This window comes from Symphodus melops (assembly GCF_947650265.1).
Source record: "Symphodus melops genome assembly, chromosome: 16".
Lineage (NCBI taxonomy): Eukaryota > Metazoa > Chordata > Actinopteri > Labriformes > Labridae > Symphodus > Symphodus melops.
In genome coordinates, this window is record NC_136706.1 from 5,053,169 (window position 1) to 5,073,742 (window position 20,574).

General features: G+C 40.7%; 1 protein-coding gene across 1 annotated transcript in view; it reads left to right on the top strand.

Annotated features, from left to right (window-relative positions):
* The first annotated feature begins 9,008 nt into the window (after positions 1-9,008).
* hcn1 (hyperpolarization activated cyclic nucleotide-gated potassium channel 1) overlaps positions 9,009-20,574 on the top strand; it is a 76,965-nt gene continuing 65,399 nt past the window's right edge. Inside the window, exons 1-2 of the mRNA XM_079365292.1 lie at positions 9,009-9,737; positions 15,728-16,151. Of these exons, the coding sequence (XP_079221418.1) occupies positions 9,388-9,737; positions 15,728-16,151 (774 nt within the window). The 5' untranslated portion in view covers positions 9,009-9,387. The remainder of the gene's footprint in view (positions 9,738-15,727; positions 16,152-20,574) is intronic.

Sequence of the window (20,574 nt, forward strand, 5' to 3'; positions counted from 1 at the left end):
TTAATTTCCTCAGCCTTGGACCAGGAACGCATCGTATCCTCTTACCCTAAAACGTTGTAAATTCATCTAAAGTAATTCCCTCTTCTCCTTCCCTGCCCTGAAGACAGACAGACATATGTGCAAATTGTGTGTGTGGCTGGTATGTGTATGTCTGTCTGTGCTGTCTGGGATCTGGACCACTGCAGATCACAGTGGATTACTTTGGGATTTTCCAAGCGGCATCTAAAATCTCTGGCTTTCAACCTTTGGGAGATTTGACTTTTCGGAGCCATAATTAACGATTAGATTCCAATCATACTTTGCCAGCTGTAACGTGGTCAATCCTTTATCCGGGGTTTCAACTTCCTCATGTCCCCACAGACATGTATACGCAACTTCACAGACAGACATTTGCTATAACTACATATTCTTAAGATGTTTTGAAGTGGAGCAGAGTTGTTGTTACACTGAAGCTTCCGTGTCCTCGACATAACAACCTGCGTACATGTTGACTCTAGGCATTAGGGGGCGGGGGAATAAAAAAAACAAAAAAAACAGCCTTTTTTAATTAACAACCAGCAGTTCCTCAAAAATGTTCCTAAAACAAAACAAAAAAAAGAAAAAGAAAAACAAGACAAAGCAGCGGAATAAACTTTGGGTTAAGCGTGTTGCCCAAGAATACATGGACATGTGGCTGGAGGATCTAGGGATCGGGCCTCTGACCTTCTGGTTGAGAGATGACTGAATCGCCTTGAGCCATGACCGCCCCTTCTGACTGCAATCAACACAGTGTGTATCTTCTTTGCAAGAACTGGAACCGTTTGTTTTCTGTCAAAAGGAATATGCTATAGACAATTTCAGTGACTGGTCACTGTGACCATTTTTCTGTAATATCCACCTGAGCGGTGTAAGCTAAAATACTGTTTTACTGCTGTGTTATTATGTGGACTGTCATAAATATATATTCGGATCAGACAAGTCTTTATCATTACACAACTTTGTGGTTAATCAACAACTTTAAAAGACAACCAACTGTGAAAAAATGAAGCAGCTTAATAGTATGACAAGAAAAAAACTCCCCTTTAACAGGCAGAAATCTTCTGCAGACCGCGTGACAGAACAGCCGTCTGCTAAACTGTGCTGGGCTTGAAAATGGAACAGGGGGACATGGGACACGATAGGATAGGATAGGTTAGGAAATGGGGGGATTGGTTGTTTGGGCAGGCCATCCTCACCAACAGTCCAGAGGAACCTAAGAGAGCTCAGGAGCTCCCAGGAGGGATGCAGAAAGGGTTGCTCGCCCTTCATGTATCACGTGCTGTCTCTCTGTGTTACCCACGGTTTCTCCAGCCGTTACCACTCTGTTGGTGGGACATTATCCAGTCTGTTCCTGGATGTCCCTGGTGTGGCCAGATTATGTAGTTGTGCAACACACATCTAACGATGCACGCTCCTACATCAGGAAAATATCCCGGGGTCAAAGGAGGTTTCATGTCTCAAAACATCAGACTCCTTAATTCGGGAGACCCAGGGAAAGCTGATCAGACCCCGGCTTGTGTCTAAGAAGGGTTCACACATGCAGTTTGCATGTATTAAACAAAGACAGACAGTCACACACCAAAAAAACACACAATTATCAGATATTGATAGCAATAAAGAAAACAGGCAGAAAGGCCGTCCAAAAACCTGAACTCCCCAAAGTTTGTTTTATAATATTTTGTTCAGAGTAAAGAAAAGACTTGAACTGCACAGATCTGCTGTTGCTCAAATAATAGTGAAAACTGAAATGCAGTTTTCTCATTTCTGCTTCAGTAATTTCAGGACAAAATTGTTTTGGAGAGGTGATAAACACTCCGTTTTCATTCTGATTCTTCAGATGGAAACACAAAAGTGGGTGAAATGGTAAGAGCCCAAGCAATTACCGGTGCATTATCCTGTGCACTCTGAAGACAGGTTTCTTGAAACAGAACAATCTGTGTGGGTCAGTGCAGGTTATGTTTAAGAACGGTTTTGGAATTCAATGAAGGTGGGAACATTGTTATCTTGTAAACATTTTAATGTGTGTGTCAAATGAGTGTTTTCTAAATTGTGATTCCCTCAAGTTCTCTTCTTTCAGTTCAGTACGGCCAGAGCTTTAATGTAGCAACTCACAAACACAGTCTAAAATCATCTGGATTCTGATACTGACTTGACATTTTTGGAGAAGGATCAGTGTTAAAAACTGTAGCCAAAAAGGAAAATGCTCTGCATCATAAATGAAAAAAACAAAAACAAAACAGAAATATGGCAAAGTTGAAGATCTATACCTCAAAAACCTCCTTACTGATCTTATACTAGTGTCAGTAAAATCCCTGATTTCAGCCTCTGTTGAAACAGTTCATTTCAGCTACTGTCTCTTTAACTACAAGCCAACATTGCAGACAGAGGAATATCATGAGGGGACCTTAAATAGATCTTCATCACATTTTGTTCGTTTTTAAAGTGAGTTTCAGATAAGACGAGACAGCAGTCAGAAAAATGTCCTATCTCTAAGTAAGAATGGAGGAAACCTGATTGAATTTCTCTATTGGGTCAACTCCATTATCCACAGCCATGCAAAAAGACACACAGACACACATACACCGCCACACACACACGTGCATACTTATAAGTACTCCACACAGCAAAGGCTGGCCCACACCTCTATGACTGTTCTGAAAGACGCCACCCATCAAGGGATCAACGGACGCCAGTAAATCCATTACTAAAAATACTTGCCAATCCTTTGGGATTACTACGCATAGCAAGTGGACGCTGTGTGTGCCACAAAGCTGGAATTAGGCGCTGAAAGGCTGTCAATGGCACTTCAGCACCTGATCCACTATGTGTTTGTTCCCAGGGCAAAGGTGGCTGACAGTGCGATACTTGAAATGACCTGCACTTCATGTTACACTGAACTTTGTAAACTCTCATGAAAAAGGTTAAAGGGAAGTGGAAGATTATTTTTGGGGGAGGAAATAAAGGCTTAAAGGCTTTAAATATTCCGTGCCACTATTAGAAATATAGTAGAATTAAACATGTACATGGTACAACAGGTATGTATGACCAGTAAGATCCTATAAAAATAACTGTGTAAATGAAGTGTTATTTTGGATATAGTAGGCAGTGATAGTGTGCAGTTGTTTTACTTTATTTATGCAAGATTTGTTGGCATATTAGTATTACCGGTACATTGTTTTAATAATACTGTAAAGGGTTAATTTTTTTTCTTTCCTGTATACACAGTCAATTAATGCACCTAATTGACCTGAAGAGATGTATTTGAAGCAGCCAGCAATTGTTTGTACTCCACGCAAATCAAGTTCAGGTGTTGGGTCACTCTGGGAATCCAGGTTGGGCAGGCGGCCCATTGTTGTCCAGCTTCAGGAGCTAACTTTGGCTGTGACTCAAGTCTACTCCATGGGATTATTTTAGTGCACAGCTTGTTACAGGTGTTTCTGTTTGAGGACAAGAAATCAGGATGAAAATGCCAGGAAGTGGTTCTGTGTCAGATGTATTTATTTTTCTATTAAATGTGAACAATTTACATGACGAGAGTACAAGGAAAAAATAGGGTAATTGAACAGTGAAAATTATTTTGTGGTTCTTTCACTGTTTAAAAAAAAAAAGAAAACACTGGGTCCATCCTCCTGAAAACAAGGCAAGAGCAAGGAGAGTTTCACCTCTTGATAAAAAGAAATTAAGGTGATGCCAACAAGGAGAACTTGGAGCAACATCAGTGAAAGTGAATGCAGATGATTTCAGAGCAGGAGGCATGTTGGAGAAAAGGTCTCTTTTTTATCCTTTTAGAGGATTTTTTTTAGGAAGAATGATTTGGTTTATTAGTCTCCTGAATGTGACGTGACGTCATGCACACAAATAGCCTGCATTGATGTCCTTTACTGGCTCTTCTTTTTGAGTATGTCTTCAGACATGAACGTAAATTCAACTGTTTGAAAATGTTTTACCAGCATTTACCTTACTTAAGAATAATGTGATTTTTGCCACCTCTGCACAAGCTCAAGGGTTTTTTTTTTTATCTCAGCCAAGGAGGCAACGTTTTGTTTGCTGTTATTTTGTTAGTTTGTCAGTTTGAGAAACTTCAGTCCTGAACTGCTTTAAACATGGTGGAAGGCAGAGTCATCATGAGCAAAAGACAAAACTATTGTACATTTTGGTGTTCATCTGTGAGTGACTCAAATGAAAAATCAAAATGTTTTTGGCAACCCAGAAGCAGAAATGTTTATCAATTAAATTAAATTTATTTTGGATGCCTATCCTTTTATTGTAATCATCGTACCTGAGCTTGATAAAGCTCTCATTTGTTTCTCCCAGATTAAGTCAGCCATGGCCTCAGCTGATCTCTGTCCAGAGCCGCTGCGTCATCCCTGAGGTCCATGATACCCTGATAGTCACAGCTGGACTCGGACCAAAGCTCACAATCCTATTACAACACTACCATCTTCCCAGCCCCAATCATGCTTTAATTAAAGATGTCAGTCATGGGACCAGAGACCAAAAAGCACTAGTGAATTAGTAGTTACACTGTAAATAATTTTCCTGTAAAATAACAGTAAAGAGATGGCAGCAGACATGCACCGTGCCCACCGCAAGAAGCACGAATCAGGTTTAAAAACAAATTCCTCTCATCGATGATGCATGCCAAATTTATTTTCCATCAACAAACATATCATACATGTGTCTTGTCATGGCTACTATATGTAAAAAAAAAAGGCCAAAAAAGGTCTGTCGAACCAAAAGTGACAAATATGGGGAAAGGATGAACATTCCTCAATACAATATAAAAGTTGACGGTTCTTTTACTAGATATGTGTAAGATATATATCGGGACATAAATCTGAAAAAATCTAAATATTCCTATCCTCACTTTGAACTAATTCAATATAATGGTCCATATCTGTGTTGACCTAAAGTAACATGCATTACCATTACGTCACAGCAACAAACCCATGCAGAGCAACAATTCAAGACCAACTTAATCTTTGCACCTTCTCTCACAACACTGTCATGTTCAACAATATTTGTTCTTCAGGATTCTCCTGGAAAACTTCTGAATTACAGATAGATCTGATAGAGGTAAGTATTGCTTATCCACTTCTTCATCCAGCACACTTCGTATTAGCATCACTTCTATCACTAGATAGGAGCCCCAGCACTTTCTGTTCTGGGTCGAAGGTTCTCTGCCTGGCTGACTTGTAACAGGACTTGTTGCTGCTGGGCGTCCGCCACGTCTGATTGGGCCAGCTCACCCATTTTCTCCAGCCGCTCTCTCATCTGGATGACATAGGATACAATGTTAACAGATTCCTCCCAGATCTCTCTCAACAGTACAAATGGGCCCCAAACTTCATGTCCATACAAATGGAAATAAACTAGTGGAGGAAAATACGTTAGCCTATCTGTTGAAGGATGATCTGGTGGGATCCTGAGTCTCCTGATAACAAGTAACTGGTACACCTGGTTAAGCGAAGTAGACTTAAAGTTAGTTCCCTGATCAGTTAATAATTCATTGCTCCAAGCTTTGGCTGTCTTTAACTCTTTGAGTCTTATGGTCATGGTTTAGTTCTGTTTTTCATCTCATTTTTTCCCTAGTAAGTTTCCCTGTATCCTTATGTTGTCTGTAAGTTTGTTTCATGTGTTACTTGTGTTTTAAGGTTCCTAGTCGAGTGTTTACTTGTTTAGTCTTCAGTGTTTCCAGTTTTATTTTGTAATGTCTTCTCCCTGTGCCTCTTTGTGTTTTCTTACACTCTTCAGTTCCCCGTTAATTCATTGTTTTGCATCACTGTATGAAGGTCTTCTTAACTTTAAAGATTAGAGAAGCTGTCTACACAAACTGTAAAGGTGTGTGTGCAGTATCAGTGTAGCAAATATGATTATATATTATACATGTTTAACTGTATGGATATATGTTGGAAAATGTAAGGCCTCCTGTCTTCCCACCTAAGTCTAATTACTTTACTTCAGTTTGGTTTAAATAAAGACATGACTGCAAACTGTGGGGAGCACAAAGTGTCCATGCATTGAATGACTTGCAGAAAATGAAAAGCATCCATGGGGGGCATAGTAACATAATGCTGCAATTGTGATGCTATTTGTGGCACAAGCGATAGCTGCCAGTGCAGAGCTATGTTATGTTTCATGTCTAGATGAGATATTGACTGGAAGCAGAGATGACTGGATGTAATCTTAGAGACACCACACAATTTCTGCAGAGCCAATGAGACCAACTGAAAAACCAGGAACACGTTTCATCCTGCAGGAAACTTTAAATAAAGTTCAAGACCACCACCATTAGAAGAAAAACATCCCTCTCTTGCCCGGACTTGGTCTTGGTCTTGACTCAGTATCAATCCCTTAATGTCTCGGTCTTTGGTCTTGGTTATGTCTTGGTCACAGCTAGTGTAAGTACAACCCTAGGATTTATACTTGACGAAACATGGAGTCAAATATGTACAAATTGTGTGAATATTTGTTTTGAAACTTTAACTTTGAGTACTCACTGATAGTTCACTTGCCTTTTATCAGTTACTGTACGATGTATGATCAGATGCAAGATGACCTTTGGGATCAGAAGTGGCAATTTTCTGTAATTAGCAACAAAAGATTAAGAAATATATGTTTTTTTGTTTCTTTTAAAGTTTTCACAGAGTTCACTTCTTCGACAGCTGATCACTCTTTTTCCTTTTTATTAGAGCCAATAATATGCAGATTTAAATGCATGATGACGTTTAAAATTATTGCTGATATTTCTACGAACCTAGAAATAGTTTCCCTCATGGATGAATGTTCACCGCCTGGTATATATGTATGTTCTCATTGTATTTATCCTCTGACATGTGAAGGGGCCATCTGGGGTTTGCACTTTGTTCAATATCAGTATTACTTTAAGCCAGAAATCTTATGCAACATTTTTTTTTCTCCATCAGTACCCCTCCCTGCCCCACAAACTGTGGGACTACAGTTACACAAGCGCTGTTGAGGGGAAACAGTTGGCATGCCACCTAATCCAAGCCCAGCCGAGAGAAAAAAACCCACAAAAATCAAGGGATGTCTGTTTCAATTAGGATAACATTTGGATCGTTACGTAATAATCCACCACTAAACATGCAAAATATCTGAGCTAATGTTCTCTTTAGTGGTGGACACAGCCAGCTGTGGTTTTGTGTGGCCATGAAATTACGAGCACGCGGGTTCAGGGTGGGTTTTTTCAACACCACATTGTGTAGTCAATGCTGCTCTCTGGCTTGACAAACACAACAAATCCAGGAAGTATATAGATGATATGAGCCATCGAGAACACCCAACTTAAAAAGGAGCAGACTTTAATAGAAAAAAAATGCATTAAAGGTTTTACTCAAATGTATTTTTTTTAAACTGTTATTTATTTGAGCTCCTTAATGTAATATCAATACTTATAAGTGACATTCTGAAAAGTATTGACCAATAATGCACTTAGTCTAATTGTTATTCTAATTTTACGAAATAAGTCAAAATTGTTTACAGATTTTGTCTACAGTGCCAGTGTTAAAACCGATAGGAGATTTACTGACAACAATATTGAATTTTTTTTCCCTCGAACATTTTAATACTTAACATATATCACTTCTTTTAGTTGGTAGAACATCTCTCACAGCTGATTAAACTACTAAATCAAACATGGAAATCCAAAGTTTTGTTTGTTAAAATATTTCTTATAAAACTCTCGAATGAAAAATGAAATCTACTTTTCACACTTAAGCAAGCCAAACAATGATTCATTGAACTTACTCGTGTTCTTGATGAGCAGCTTGCAAGCTGCTTTGTTTTGTGCTTCTTGCAGTCTATTCAAATTCATTTTTGTTGTGTTAGACCAAATAACAGAACCAGACAATTAAGTGTGGTAACTAAACAAATGTTTGAGTACATGTCATCTACAACTTTGTTTTTGTCCAGATCTGCTGTTCTTCATGTTTTATACAAGAATTGTGCTTGCAACATCTATCTACTGAAAAGGTTGCCATTAATGTTTTTGAAGCATGGTCATGACCTCCCCCCCCCCCCCCCCCCCCCCATCCAAACAAGTACATGTGCACATACTGAGTGAGAAATGTTTTTCTTTAAATAAGTTTTTTTTTAATGTAATGTGATGAATCCAGAACTTTGCGGTGTGTTGAATGGAAGAACTAATATTGTGATAATAATTCCATTGTGATTCATTGTGCAACCCTTATAATAAATGATCTAGTTTTCAGGATGATATTATTAAGTTAGGGATCAAGCTTTATCAAAGCCAGTTATTGTTCTATTGTAACAACCCAGCCAAATTAATGTGTGGCCCCTTAAAGTAAATATGTCGATAACAGAGCTTGAAGATGACTATTAAAAATATTTGAAGATATGCAGGAGCAGCTTGTCTTCCCCGAATTTACCCATGATGCATTCTGCAGACATACACTTAGAGATTAAAAATGCACCATATATGATTTGATTTAGAGCATATAGGAGTTGCAATGCATTATGGGGCCGGCGTGGCTCACGCAAACTAGTGCTTCCAGCATGCAAATACAGAAAAAAGAGTCCAGCGAGAGCACTCAAACTGTAAATGTTGGATCATATCTGCAACACCTTACAAGGTGTGATTTCCACAAGATGTTCCACTAGTTTTCTCATATGACCACACTGATCACACCGACATTACAATCTGTTTCACCGTGTTGTCTTCTATTATCACTGCTCAGTGGGAAACAAACCTGCAGCCAGAAGAGTGCCACAGGCAGCTCTCACACGAAAACACACTCTTGCTGCTGCTGCAATTGATTTAAAAAAATGTTTTTTATTAACTCCATTTAACAGTGAATTGAATTCACTGTGCTCCTGTGATATTGGTTTCCTCCTGTCATGTGTGAAAGTGATGACAGAGGAGGAGGACTGGTTAGGGAGGGGGGGCTATCATGATCCACATTATGTAAATAAGGTGCAGGGGCATGTGCCAGTTAAACCGCAGTGCCGTGCGGAGCGCGAGGAAGAACAGGAGGCTTTGGACGGCAGGAGACGGGGCCGTCGGTAGATGGCGGTAACCCAAGAAACCTGATCCAGCGGCTTCTCGGGCTCCCTGTCTCAGTTTGCAGCACTCACACTGAAGGCAGAGGAGCTGAACACTTTTGAAGGACATTAAAAAAACACACACACACAGGAGAGTTAGAGAGAGAGAGAGAGAGAGAGAGAGAGAAACAGGCAGAGGGAGAGAGAGAGAGGGAGAGAAGGAGAGAGAGAGAGATCTCACGGCGGGTCCTCTCGAGTTTAGCGCGCGCAGCCCTCGCGAGCCCGGAGCCGGAACGCTTTTTTTGCCGCAAAGACGAAGAAGAGAAAAACGGGAAAAGTCCAAACACCATGGAAGAGAAATCGAATTCGTTCTCCAGCAGCAAGGAGGAGAAGGCGGACGGGAATAATGTTTTTCAGAGACAAGACTCGATACAGAAAAATAACACGGGCAGCCAGAAGGACCATGGCAACTCCGTGGGCTTCAAGGGGGAGCGAGAAGAGGCCATGGTCGGCTTTGACGATCTGGAGGCGGCGGCCAGGCAACACGGGTTTATGCAGAGGCAATTTGGGGCCATGATGCAGCCCGGAGTCAATAAGTTCTCCTTACGCATGTTCGGCAGTCAGAAAGCGGTGGAAAAAGAGCAGGAGAGGGTACAAACGGCTGGATACTGGATCATTCATCCATATAGCGATTTTAGGTAAGGGCTGGAAAAGACACCTTAACCCCCCCCCGTCCCCCGTCACCCTAGGGTCTGCAACATATACCCGTTCACACATAACGCTCTGTCATCGGCACACACAGCCCAGAAGCTCTAATCTACCTCTGTGTTCTGGCTTTAAGGATCCACAACACGCTCCGTCTGAGTGTGTCTCATTGCGGTATTTTTATTCTAACATAACACGGGAAGCGTTAATTCTGTAAAGGTGTATCGAGGAGATGTCCTTGGAAAAGCGTGCTGAATGTCATCATTTTAAACCCACACACACACTCACTCACAAGCAAGGCGCACGTTTTTCTGTCTGGAACCACAACAACACACGTACGTACACACACACAGAGCCAGGTCCTCATTGCGACATCTCCCTGTGTACCTGGACACAACGTGACAGTGCCAATGCACCATCACGGGTGTAAACATTTCATTGTGCGCGGTCGAGAGACAGCGACGGGCCTGCACACCGAAATATATGCACAGCATGCGGGGAAAAAAACGTGCAGGGGACGATTAAAGAGGAAAAATGTGCGTGTTTTGCATTAATTAGCTGAAATTGGCATTGCAATATCATGTTAGAGATGCACACACAAACAATCAGCAGCATTAATGCATGAGTGTTGGAGAGGAAAAGTGATGGAATGTGTTTGAGAGAAGCTGCAGGAGCATCATGCAACACTTCCTCTGTTGGCTTTATCTAAATGCCACAGTTAGTAACATGCGTTCATGTTCACTAAACACAGTATACATACTGCACATTCAAAAACATTTTAACATGACTAGACAAGAATCAGCAATAATCTATGCTTCATTTTCTATTATTCATCTGTAAAACTAGTTAGAAAGAACAGTCACTCCTTAGGCAAAGCTGCTTCAAGTAAATGACAGAAAATTCCCAGTAAAAAGTTGTGAACCGTGAATCACAGCAGGTGTTCATTTTTGAATCCCAGATCAGTGCATTGAACGTTTAAAAATCTAAAGGTAAACTGTTTTTAAAACAGCCTGCTGGAATATGCAACCATGTGTGTTGCACATGAGGCCAGTCGGTTTGACTTTAGACAAACTGCTCCTCATTTGTGTCCCATTTCCGCCACGTTGACTCCAAACAGCAAAACAAATGAGATCAGGTAGAGCCCAAGCTGGTTCTCCACAAGCTGCATGTTTACAGTTCACCACTCAAACCAATTAAGCATCTCTTCTGGCCCAGTCTGTGCACCAGTGTCCCCTGACACAGCTTGATGGTGACAATCATCACTGTTTTCCACTGAAGCCTCATGTAACGTGTCGGGGCATGTTGAACTGGCCTCTGCCTTTGAACATGGAGCTGTCCGTGGTGCTGAACTCACAGCAGGCCTCAGTATGTGCAGGGCTCAGTTTCACAGACTGTAAGCTGAATGTTAAACTAACTGGTCCTCTTCCTCTGACCTGTGTAACTATAAAGCTCTGCCTTGCTGTTATTTATAAACAAATATTTAAGTAAAATCCATTTGATGTTATGATAACATAGGCCACAGTTCTGAACTGCACTCATATAATTAATCCTCGCCAGGATGTCCTGAACCCACCCAAACAAAGACGCAGGCATATGCACACGCCCATCTGCACACACAGATGTACAATGACAGTGGGCATGGATTAAAAGCCCAAAACAACAGTCAATGGGCTTAACAGTCTATGAAAACAATTATGTAAGGAGATTGCCCCCCTCTGAAAAATGACTAGAGGGCAGGAGCTGAGCAGTTCAGACAAAACATTGAAACATGGAGGTGATATAAAAACATGTTTGTGCTTGTGGTAGATAACTTGTATGAAAAAATCTAAAGCTGTATGAAAAGTCGTAGAAGCATACAAAATCCCATCTGCAACCTTAGTAAAAGAATCGTATGTACTAAGGAGTCAACATTTTTGCTTTGTGAAATGAACGAGTGGCCATATCTTAAAGTGCTCATTTTTGTTTCCAATTTATTTATTTTTTGACAGCAGCGACTTTCTTTTTCTCAGTTTTGGATGACATAAAAAGAATTGGATAAATAAGTATTTTCATTTCAGAAGATATCTCCACGGTGTGTGTGCTGTATTTTTAATATGGGTGTACAATTTTGGGGGGGGAAGCACAGGAATAAAAAGCTACTCATGGGAAATGATGGATTAAGTCACTGTATGACTTCAAGCACCACCAGATTATTGAAACAAAGGAGACAAATATAGTCGTAAGTGGGCATGTTTTGATGCCCACTTTGATTTATTTCTGCTGTATTGCAAACTGTTTTAGCGGTTGCAGCCCCCCTCGGGTTCTTTCCACATGACATTTTCCAAAGGGTGGTTTTTCAGAGGCAGTCCTTGTCCTCGAGCCGCTTTAGAGACACAGTCCCTTCATACCAGAGAAATTGCCTCCTGGCTTGAAAGTGCCACGGAGCTGTGAAGTTACATCCCTTTGCTTCAAGCTGCCTCTCCTGCTGGTTCATAAATGATGGAGGTGAAGAGTACACTTTGTCTAGCAGCTCCCCTTGTACTGAGGCTTAGAAGGTAATCTGTTCCTCTACTTTAGGGATCAACTTCACAACCTAATTATTTAGTTTTTTTGTTGTCGCTGCAGGACTTTATCACTAGGAACTCCTTATTGTCATATCATATATTAAACATTTAGTGTGGCAGATCCATGCATACCCCAAAACCAAAAACAAAACACACTGCATGGTGCGTTAATGAAAATTCTTACGTAAGAACAGTCCCTGAATGACACCACCATTCACATGGGCTTTATATCGCTTTGTGTGAGTGTTTGAAACTCAATATGCGACATATTCTTTGTACACAGTGCCTACTTAAAGTTTAATGGCAGGTTAGTAATTTTCATTATTCATAGATTTTCGAGAGGTCTCATGCATGGCCTCATCCACCTCTGCTTATACTAAGGAGAGGCCTTTGTCGTACTCTGAAAGACTCTCTGTGATGTTTTCTTTCAGAGTGGACACATGGCTGTGCTCTGAGCCATTACAAAGTAACATCTTATTACCGTAGCTGTTAATATGGCCACCCAATCACTTTTCCCGTCCTTTCAAAGCGCCCTGCCACTTAAAGGGTATTGTGCAGAACATAAGGAATATAACATTTCCTTTAGCCTCTAGGTCACATCGTACCTTTTTATTCTTATAAATGACAGTCCTAAATGTTAGATTTCGGTTGTTGGGCACCTTAAATGTAATCATACTTACAGTGCAGATATAAGGATTTTTAGATGTTTAATTCTGCGTTAAGATAAGCCTTATAATAGAAAGAGGATGTTAAGGCTTCCGCAAATCCACATTCTCTCACTGTGAACATCCATTAAGTAGATAAAAGTTTGAAGCACTCTTCACTTTCCACATTGGACAGGGTCAGACTGAGTTCGATCGAGTGTTATACTCTTGTCAGGAGAGCTCTGGATTTGATAATTTTGAAACTGGCTTGATTTAGAGATCATTTTGTCCAATAAGGATTCTTCTACCTGAGCCTGAGCTGGTTCTCTGATCCATTACAAGGGCGCTAAAGTACGACCAGTAGGTCTTGTCTTGTTTGGAGGTTTTACCCCTCCTGCTGTAGGTAGGTTCAAGGATGCAGGTGACTGAGGGCTTTAGTTGAGGAGGAAATGCAGCAGCTGGATAATCTATGTTCAGCTACAGGTTTAACAGCAGCTTGGTTCCTTCTAAGAGCTGGACCTTTAAAGTAAGAGTTGAATACAAATTGGTGTTGAAATGTGTGGTTTCAGTTTTAGAGCTGTGGTTGGAGCAGACTGCATTGGCCCACTTTGTGGCTTGCTGTTCATAAAAAAGGGTAAAATGCATTAAAAGCAGAATCCTCTGGAAAAAAAAACCTTCATTCCTCTGAGACAAAACTTTGAACTGGGTAAACATTGTCTGTCTCATACAGCCTGGCTTGCAAGTCTACCATTTTCTAGTTTCTAAATCTAGTAGTGAAAGAATGTTTTATTCATTAGATGAGTGGGTGTCTGAGAGGTCATGCACAGTATAAATACCACCTACTCAAGCCATCAGAGGAATAGAAATGTCTTGGAAATGTGGGCACTTTATGGGCTCTCAATTTCAACCAAAGCTTTTGTTTGTATTCATATAAATATATTATAAAAACAAGTCTTAAGTTTCCTACAAAACAGTTTTATTGTTTATTGAATAGAAGTTTTGAGAAAAGAAGTTGTTTCAGCAAACTTTTGTGATGCATAACTTAACACACCAGATCATCAATTATTATTTTTTTTTTGGGGGGGGGGCTTTGTCCTTACATGCTTCCAGTTTATTTCTCCTGTTGTCACAATGATGCTCTGCAACTGTAGGAAAGTCAAGCCTGATTTTGAAAGTAGAAACCTAACGTGACTCATATTTTATGGAAGTTAAAAAGGTCCCAATACTGCCCCTTTAATCACCATTTCATCCTCATCTTTTCTTTCCTTCAAATATGGAATACTTCTACTAAATCTCGTTTCATTGTGAAGCAAATTAAAGGATAAATCATTGCAGCTGTCTTTACTGCAGCCTCGTTTCAAGCATTCAGGTATCAATAACATAAAAAGCCAATTTGTTTCTGACGTGTCTGACAAACAGGCATCATCAGACTGAAAGCCTGACAAAAGTTCAGGCTCGTTCTATTGATGCAAAAGTGATCGGCTACCATCCAAACTTAAGAGGAATAGCTGGCACACAAAAATCAAAGCTGTTCGGCGCTTTGATGTCCCACTCAGGGTGTTAAGTCAATCTCCATTTAAAGAGGCCACTCAGTAGGCCCCAGTTCAATGCCTGCTGGTGTAAAAATACCTATAGTGGATATTCTGAACCACCTAGATGGCTGCTGTGTGACTGAAGCGAAGACAATTATCGGACACATGATCTGTGGATATTTATAAAGCCAAGGCCCCATCTTAACTCATTCAAACAGATCCATTACTGCATGGACGGTCTGCCAGACAGGCAGCCTGCCAACCAGCCAGCAAGTCCATTTTCATCCTGAAGATCAGCGGTGCACAGGCAGCAAGGTAGAGCAGAAACAGGCAGCGAGGGACGGCGTCAGCGGAGAGTTTTTAGTATGAGATAGGATTCCTGAAAGCATCTATTTTCATTCATGGCTGCTCTGCCTTTATCGAGGCCCGGGACACGTGGTGAAAAGAAGAGAGCAGGGTACTGAAGAATCCTGGTCATCACAGGACAGAGACCAGAGACATGAACACAGTCAGCGAGGGTCTCCTTCTAAGAAGGCCCTTAATACTTACACTAAGTGCTAGCCTAGCAGGACGTTTCCCCATGTGCTTGAATCATAGTCAACTTTGTGCTTTATCTGACAAAGTAAAAAGAGATTTGATAAGAACACAATACCATGCAGCCGTCATAGCTGAATCTATCACTCATCATATGACACCAATTGTTGGATAGCATGTGAGACAATCCTAATCCTCTGCTTATCCACACACCTCAGTCTTGAACATTTTTCCTTTCTAATGTTTATTATTTGTTTAGACACAATCACCATAATCACACTGCCACCATTTCCTCTGACGTCAAAACTAACCCTACTGCTGTTATAATGTAAATCATAGTGTTGTCGTCTTTGTTGTTCTGCAAAGAGGTGTCGGCAAGTTGATCTTGTCGCTGCTGCTTGATTGAGAAGCAACTGAAACGAGAGTGAACGCTGAACATCTGGAGGGTTATTTTAGCCAAAATTCAAGGTTAGCAAATAGTTTAAAAGCTGTTTGGTCATTTTGACCATGCTAACAAAAGAATTCGTCTGCAACGCCTAAATGCAATGTGCATTCAACCGAATGGGAAACCAACAATACGTCAGAATCAAAATGAATGTTCAAAGAGGGGTTAGAGGCTAAGCTAAGTTGCGGAAGAAAGTAAAACTGCTTTGCTGCTTCAAGTATTGTTTTACTCTATTTTCCACAATGTTTTCTCTCCTGCATTACTAATTAATGTCTCGCTCCGCAGGTTCTACTGGGACTTGATAATGCTCATCATGATGATGGGGAATCTAATCATCATTCCTGTGGGAATAACCTTCTTCTCAGAGCAGACCACCACCACCTGGCTGGTCTTCAATGTGGCCTCGGACACCATCTTCCTGGTGGACCTGGTCATGAACTTCAGGACGGGGATCGTCAACGAGGAGAGCTCTGAGATCATCCTCGACCCCAAGGTCATCAAGATGAATTACCTGAAGAGCTGGTTCGTCGTGGACTTCCTCTCCTCCATTCCAGTGGATTATATCTTTTTAATAGTAGAGAAAGGCTTTGACTCAGAGGTTTATAAAACAGCCCGCGCCCTGCGAATCGTCCGCTTCACCAAGATCCTCAGTCTTCTCCGTCTGTTGAGACTGTCCCGACTCATCAGATACATTCATCAGTGGGAGGAGGTGCGTATGTTTGTCTTTGTGAATATAATAGAGAGTATGGATTTGAAATCAGGAAAGAGATGCTGCGGAAGGTTTTTTTTTTTTTTGTATTTCTCTGTTTGGGTGCTTTCCCCAGCAGCATGGTAACAACCTTGAAAGGTTACTGCACAGGGTATGACTGTGTACGTATAAAACTAATAGGTGCTGTCAATCATCACTAGTCGGGGCTTATCTGTGGATAACAACTGGTAATGCCAGTTTCAGCTCATTGATCGGTGAAATTAATTCATTCCTCCATTTTTTAAACTGAGATGCTTCGGTTCTAACTGTATAGTGGCTTGCGTGGAATCAGGCATACGTTTGTGTAGTCTACCTTCATGTGAAGAGGTATCCAATAAGGCATATAAAAGGGTACATTATCTGCTCTCTCAGTGATCTGCTGGTGAAAGCAGTTGGTGCAAACATCCACAAGGTCAAACCCCACCGGACCTAACTGAGAGTGATCTGTTATTACTCTCCATTGAGTCATTGCTCTCCCTGACTCAGACTATTTAACAAAGCTCTGCTCTCCTCCTTCTCCTGGAAACAATTTCATTACACGCTGATTGATAGAACGATTGTGCTTCTCTGTATCGTGACCGAATCACTCCGGCAGAGGGATACATTTTAGCACATCGTGACCAAAGCAGGAGAACATCTTATCATATGTTGTAATGTAGCAGAGATCAAAATGTAAATTTCTGACCATAAAGCCCTTATTTTTTAATGAGCTACCGGCTCTGTGACACACCTCGTCCTGAGCGTCCTTGCCCCACAGCGCCCTGTTTGTCCCTTGCTGCCTGACTGTGCCTGTTGTTATAAGGGCTGTTAACCAAGCTGTTGTGTGTTGTTTGAAGATGTCGCTCTAATAATGAAAGTTTAAACATTCTGTTCAGTTTTCAGAAAAAAACAAAAAAGTAGGACTACAAGTGCAATCATAAAAGACAGAATTAATAAACAGTCTAGGGATGGGTATTTATAGTAATGTAAATGCTCGACTTCTTGCATTATGAACGAGTCCTCGGATACTCCATGGCTTTATCATTTTTTTACCACAAAGTTTGACGCTGACTGTGTATATCTTTAGGACAGCAGCCTTTAAATCCCAGTTCTGAATGAAATGAGAAGTGATGGTAAGATACGACTCTGTGGAGAGAGTTCTCCCAGAGACTGTAATAACGGACACACTGCTTTGCACAGTTCTGCTGCTCTCTTCCCTCTCTCCTGCTGTCGCTGTTGTTAGCCGTTATGGTGACCTGCGCTCCGGCTCGACAAACGCCATCAGCTCGCAAAAGTCTTCTACTGCCAAAAATCTTAATGGGTCCATATCTCCACTCCAGTATGTCTGTACATACGGCTCATGTTCTCCGCTATGGTATCATCATGTGGTTTATTTGGTGAAACATCCAAACTACAAGTTTAACACCCCTCATATTTCACTGTACTTTATATGTTTATTTTTTTTTAAATGTACTTTCCTCTTTGGAGTAATGTGTTCCTATAGAGTTACTGTCGCTCCTGTAAAGCAGTTAGCTGACTTGCTGCACCGTGCTGCACCAGCTGCGTGTATGTTAAATAAATCTGAAGCCCTGTTTGAAGAGGTTACACCTCTGTTTAACCGTTTACTATTGAATTTCCCTCGGGATCAATAAAGTATCTATCTATCTACTATGTTGTTCTCAGTGATTTCAGTTCGGCAAACCGAGAGAGCTCGGTTAGACATCGTAATCAAACGCTACTCTTTTCAGTCAAAAACATCAGCAACAACCCGAGTACTTTGGTACTTGGGTGCTCGAATACTCCATCCCTAATACAAGTTGTGTAGAGCTTTAGAAAAGGGGCCTAAACACTAACACGTGGTTTTCTTAAAAACTGTATGAATTGATTGTAAAAATAAGCATTTTGCAAATTAAAATATAAGCATATAAGCATTCTCAAGCAAACTGAAAGCTACACAGGTGAACATTTTCTGCCCTAAAACTTATTACACTCTAAATATTAAAATCGTGGAGCTTGTCCAATTCCCCCTGTTATGGATCAGTGAACATTATGGAGCGAGACGAGATCGTCTTTGTGCTCAAGTACCTGTGAGGCAGCAGACTTTAACAGTGTTTATGTTGGCTTATATTTTATTGTTAGTGTGTGTTTTTAAAGTGTGCTGTATTACCCTGTGGCATAATGTGGCATTTAGAAAACAAAAAGTATTATCCATGCTTTAGCAAAGCCGGATTCAAGCTTTGCTTAAGTATTTTAAAAAGGAGAATATTTTTAGGAGAAAGAGGAAAAAATAATCCCAGATTCCCAGATGTACTATAGAAGGATATAACTCTTCATTCCTAAAGGAGTTCTTGTTAATCAATAAAGGCTTTATTTTTATAGAACTAAGTCAGAGGTCAAATAAGTATTAAGTTGATGTTAAAGCAAAGACATGTGTACCTTGTTGTAATCATGTTAACTTCCTGTAAGAAAAATATAAGGAGGTGTCTTTTAGACAAACGTGTTTTTGACTGAGCCCTGTTCGTTATTTCTCAAACCTGACTTTTCAGAAATAAAACACAAATGTGGATTCATTTGGATTCACAGACACATGTGAACCCAATTCTGAAAGAGCGCTTATCTTACACATGCACAACATGTGGGATGTTGATGATGAATTCCAGTATATAATGCAGCTGTTTAGTTTGCACAGTGGGAGGATGAGATGGTATGGACCAGGTTAGAAACACAAATAGACCGTGCCTCAAGGTTAATGTGATTCTGCAGGGAGCATGCAGGGCGGCAGGCAGTGCAGTATGTGGAGATGTGTCAGAAATGCTCGGCTATGAGAGCAGAGCTTTACAGCCCTGCACTCTCAGCTCGTCTCCCTCACGCTCCGTCATCCCTCTTTGTCTCCGTTCTGCTTATCAAACTCGGCCTGTTTCTCCCTCTCTGGCTCTGCTCCTCGCGTGCCTGTTCTCACTCTCACAGCATGTCGTAATGCTCTACTTTAGCCCATCTCTGGATGTTGTTGCTTCTGACTCCAGTATCCTCAAAAAATGCAGTATAGAAACTGGAAACTTCTTCACTGTTATTTTGGTGTGGCCACATAAACTGAATAATAATACAACAGTGAATCAGACACATCTACGGGAGACTCGAGAGAAAAGAAAAGGCATTGGGTGGAAAAATTCCAAGCTGTCCTAACATGTTAGGTGTACGATGCTGGATTAGCGCTGTAATGGATGGACAAATTCAGTCTCCTGCTATCATAATGGGTTTCGAGCAGCGCAGCATCATTACATTAGCTTTGGGATGGACTCTATTAGTTAATCAGAGTTTGGACTATAAATCATCCTCCAGCCTGTGTATCCATCACTCCTTCATCTGTGGTGCGCTCCGTGCCCCTCCAACATCTTTCACTTTGTCACCATCTCTTCCCTCCGTCTACAGTTATTATATATATCAGCGCAGGCTGGACAGTCAGAACCTTGCGAAGTCAGATTTGTTGATTCATCAACACTGTCTCCATATTTCTAAATGTCAGACACGTCAAAGGTCTGCAGAAAAAAAAAGCTTCATCTCCCAGGCCTGACACCGCAACAGGCTCAATTCTTATCCCACAGGAGAAGACATTTTCAGATCTAATCTGGATGCACTGTTTCAAAAAATTTTTTTTAAGAGTTAGTTTTATCTGCGTCAACATCAGTGTTGTTTCATTACAAGTCTCAAAAAAGCATCCCATACTGCCTACAATGTAGCAAGAATGGCAGCCAATGTAACAAAACAATACCATATTTTAAGTTTTATAAAAATCAAGTTTCTTCTTCTCCAAACAGAAAAAACAACCTCAAGAGCAATAACATATTCTAAAGCTGCAATTAGTAACTACTGTGTTAAAGAAGCTAGGACAAACTAGCGGAGAGTGCTAGCTAAACCAAGCTAGCAATACGTTCGCTAGTACATAAGTTTCTTGTAGTTAGACATTTTAAGGTTGTATTATGTTTTATTTTCATGTCAAAATATGAAAAACATTACAAAACTTAACATAAAGAGGCTTTTTTAATGCCATGTTTTTTTTTATCGCACTCTTATCAGAGGAAAACTGGGTGTTTGCCGAGTTCTTGAATCGAGGTAGCAGAAGAGGAAAGCAAAAAAGGTATCTCAGTCTCACACGTCTTCTTATTTTGGGTCTGCTGTTTGTCAGTCAACAACCAGCTCTCCTTTTTAAAGTGCTTGTACCAAAAAGAGGAATCTTGGACCTCTGAAAGGTGACTGGTTGCCTGGTCTGGTTGTTGGAGTCTAAATAAAATAGCTGCGTGTACACAGCATTAGTGGCCACAGAGGAACTGCTACATTTAATGTAAGCATCTCACTTGAATGTCACTCATTAGAGAAGGAGAAGTAGATGACTCCATCTGGTTCTGCC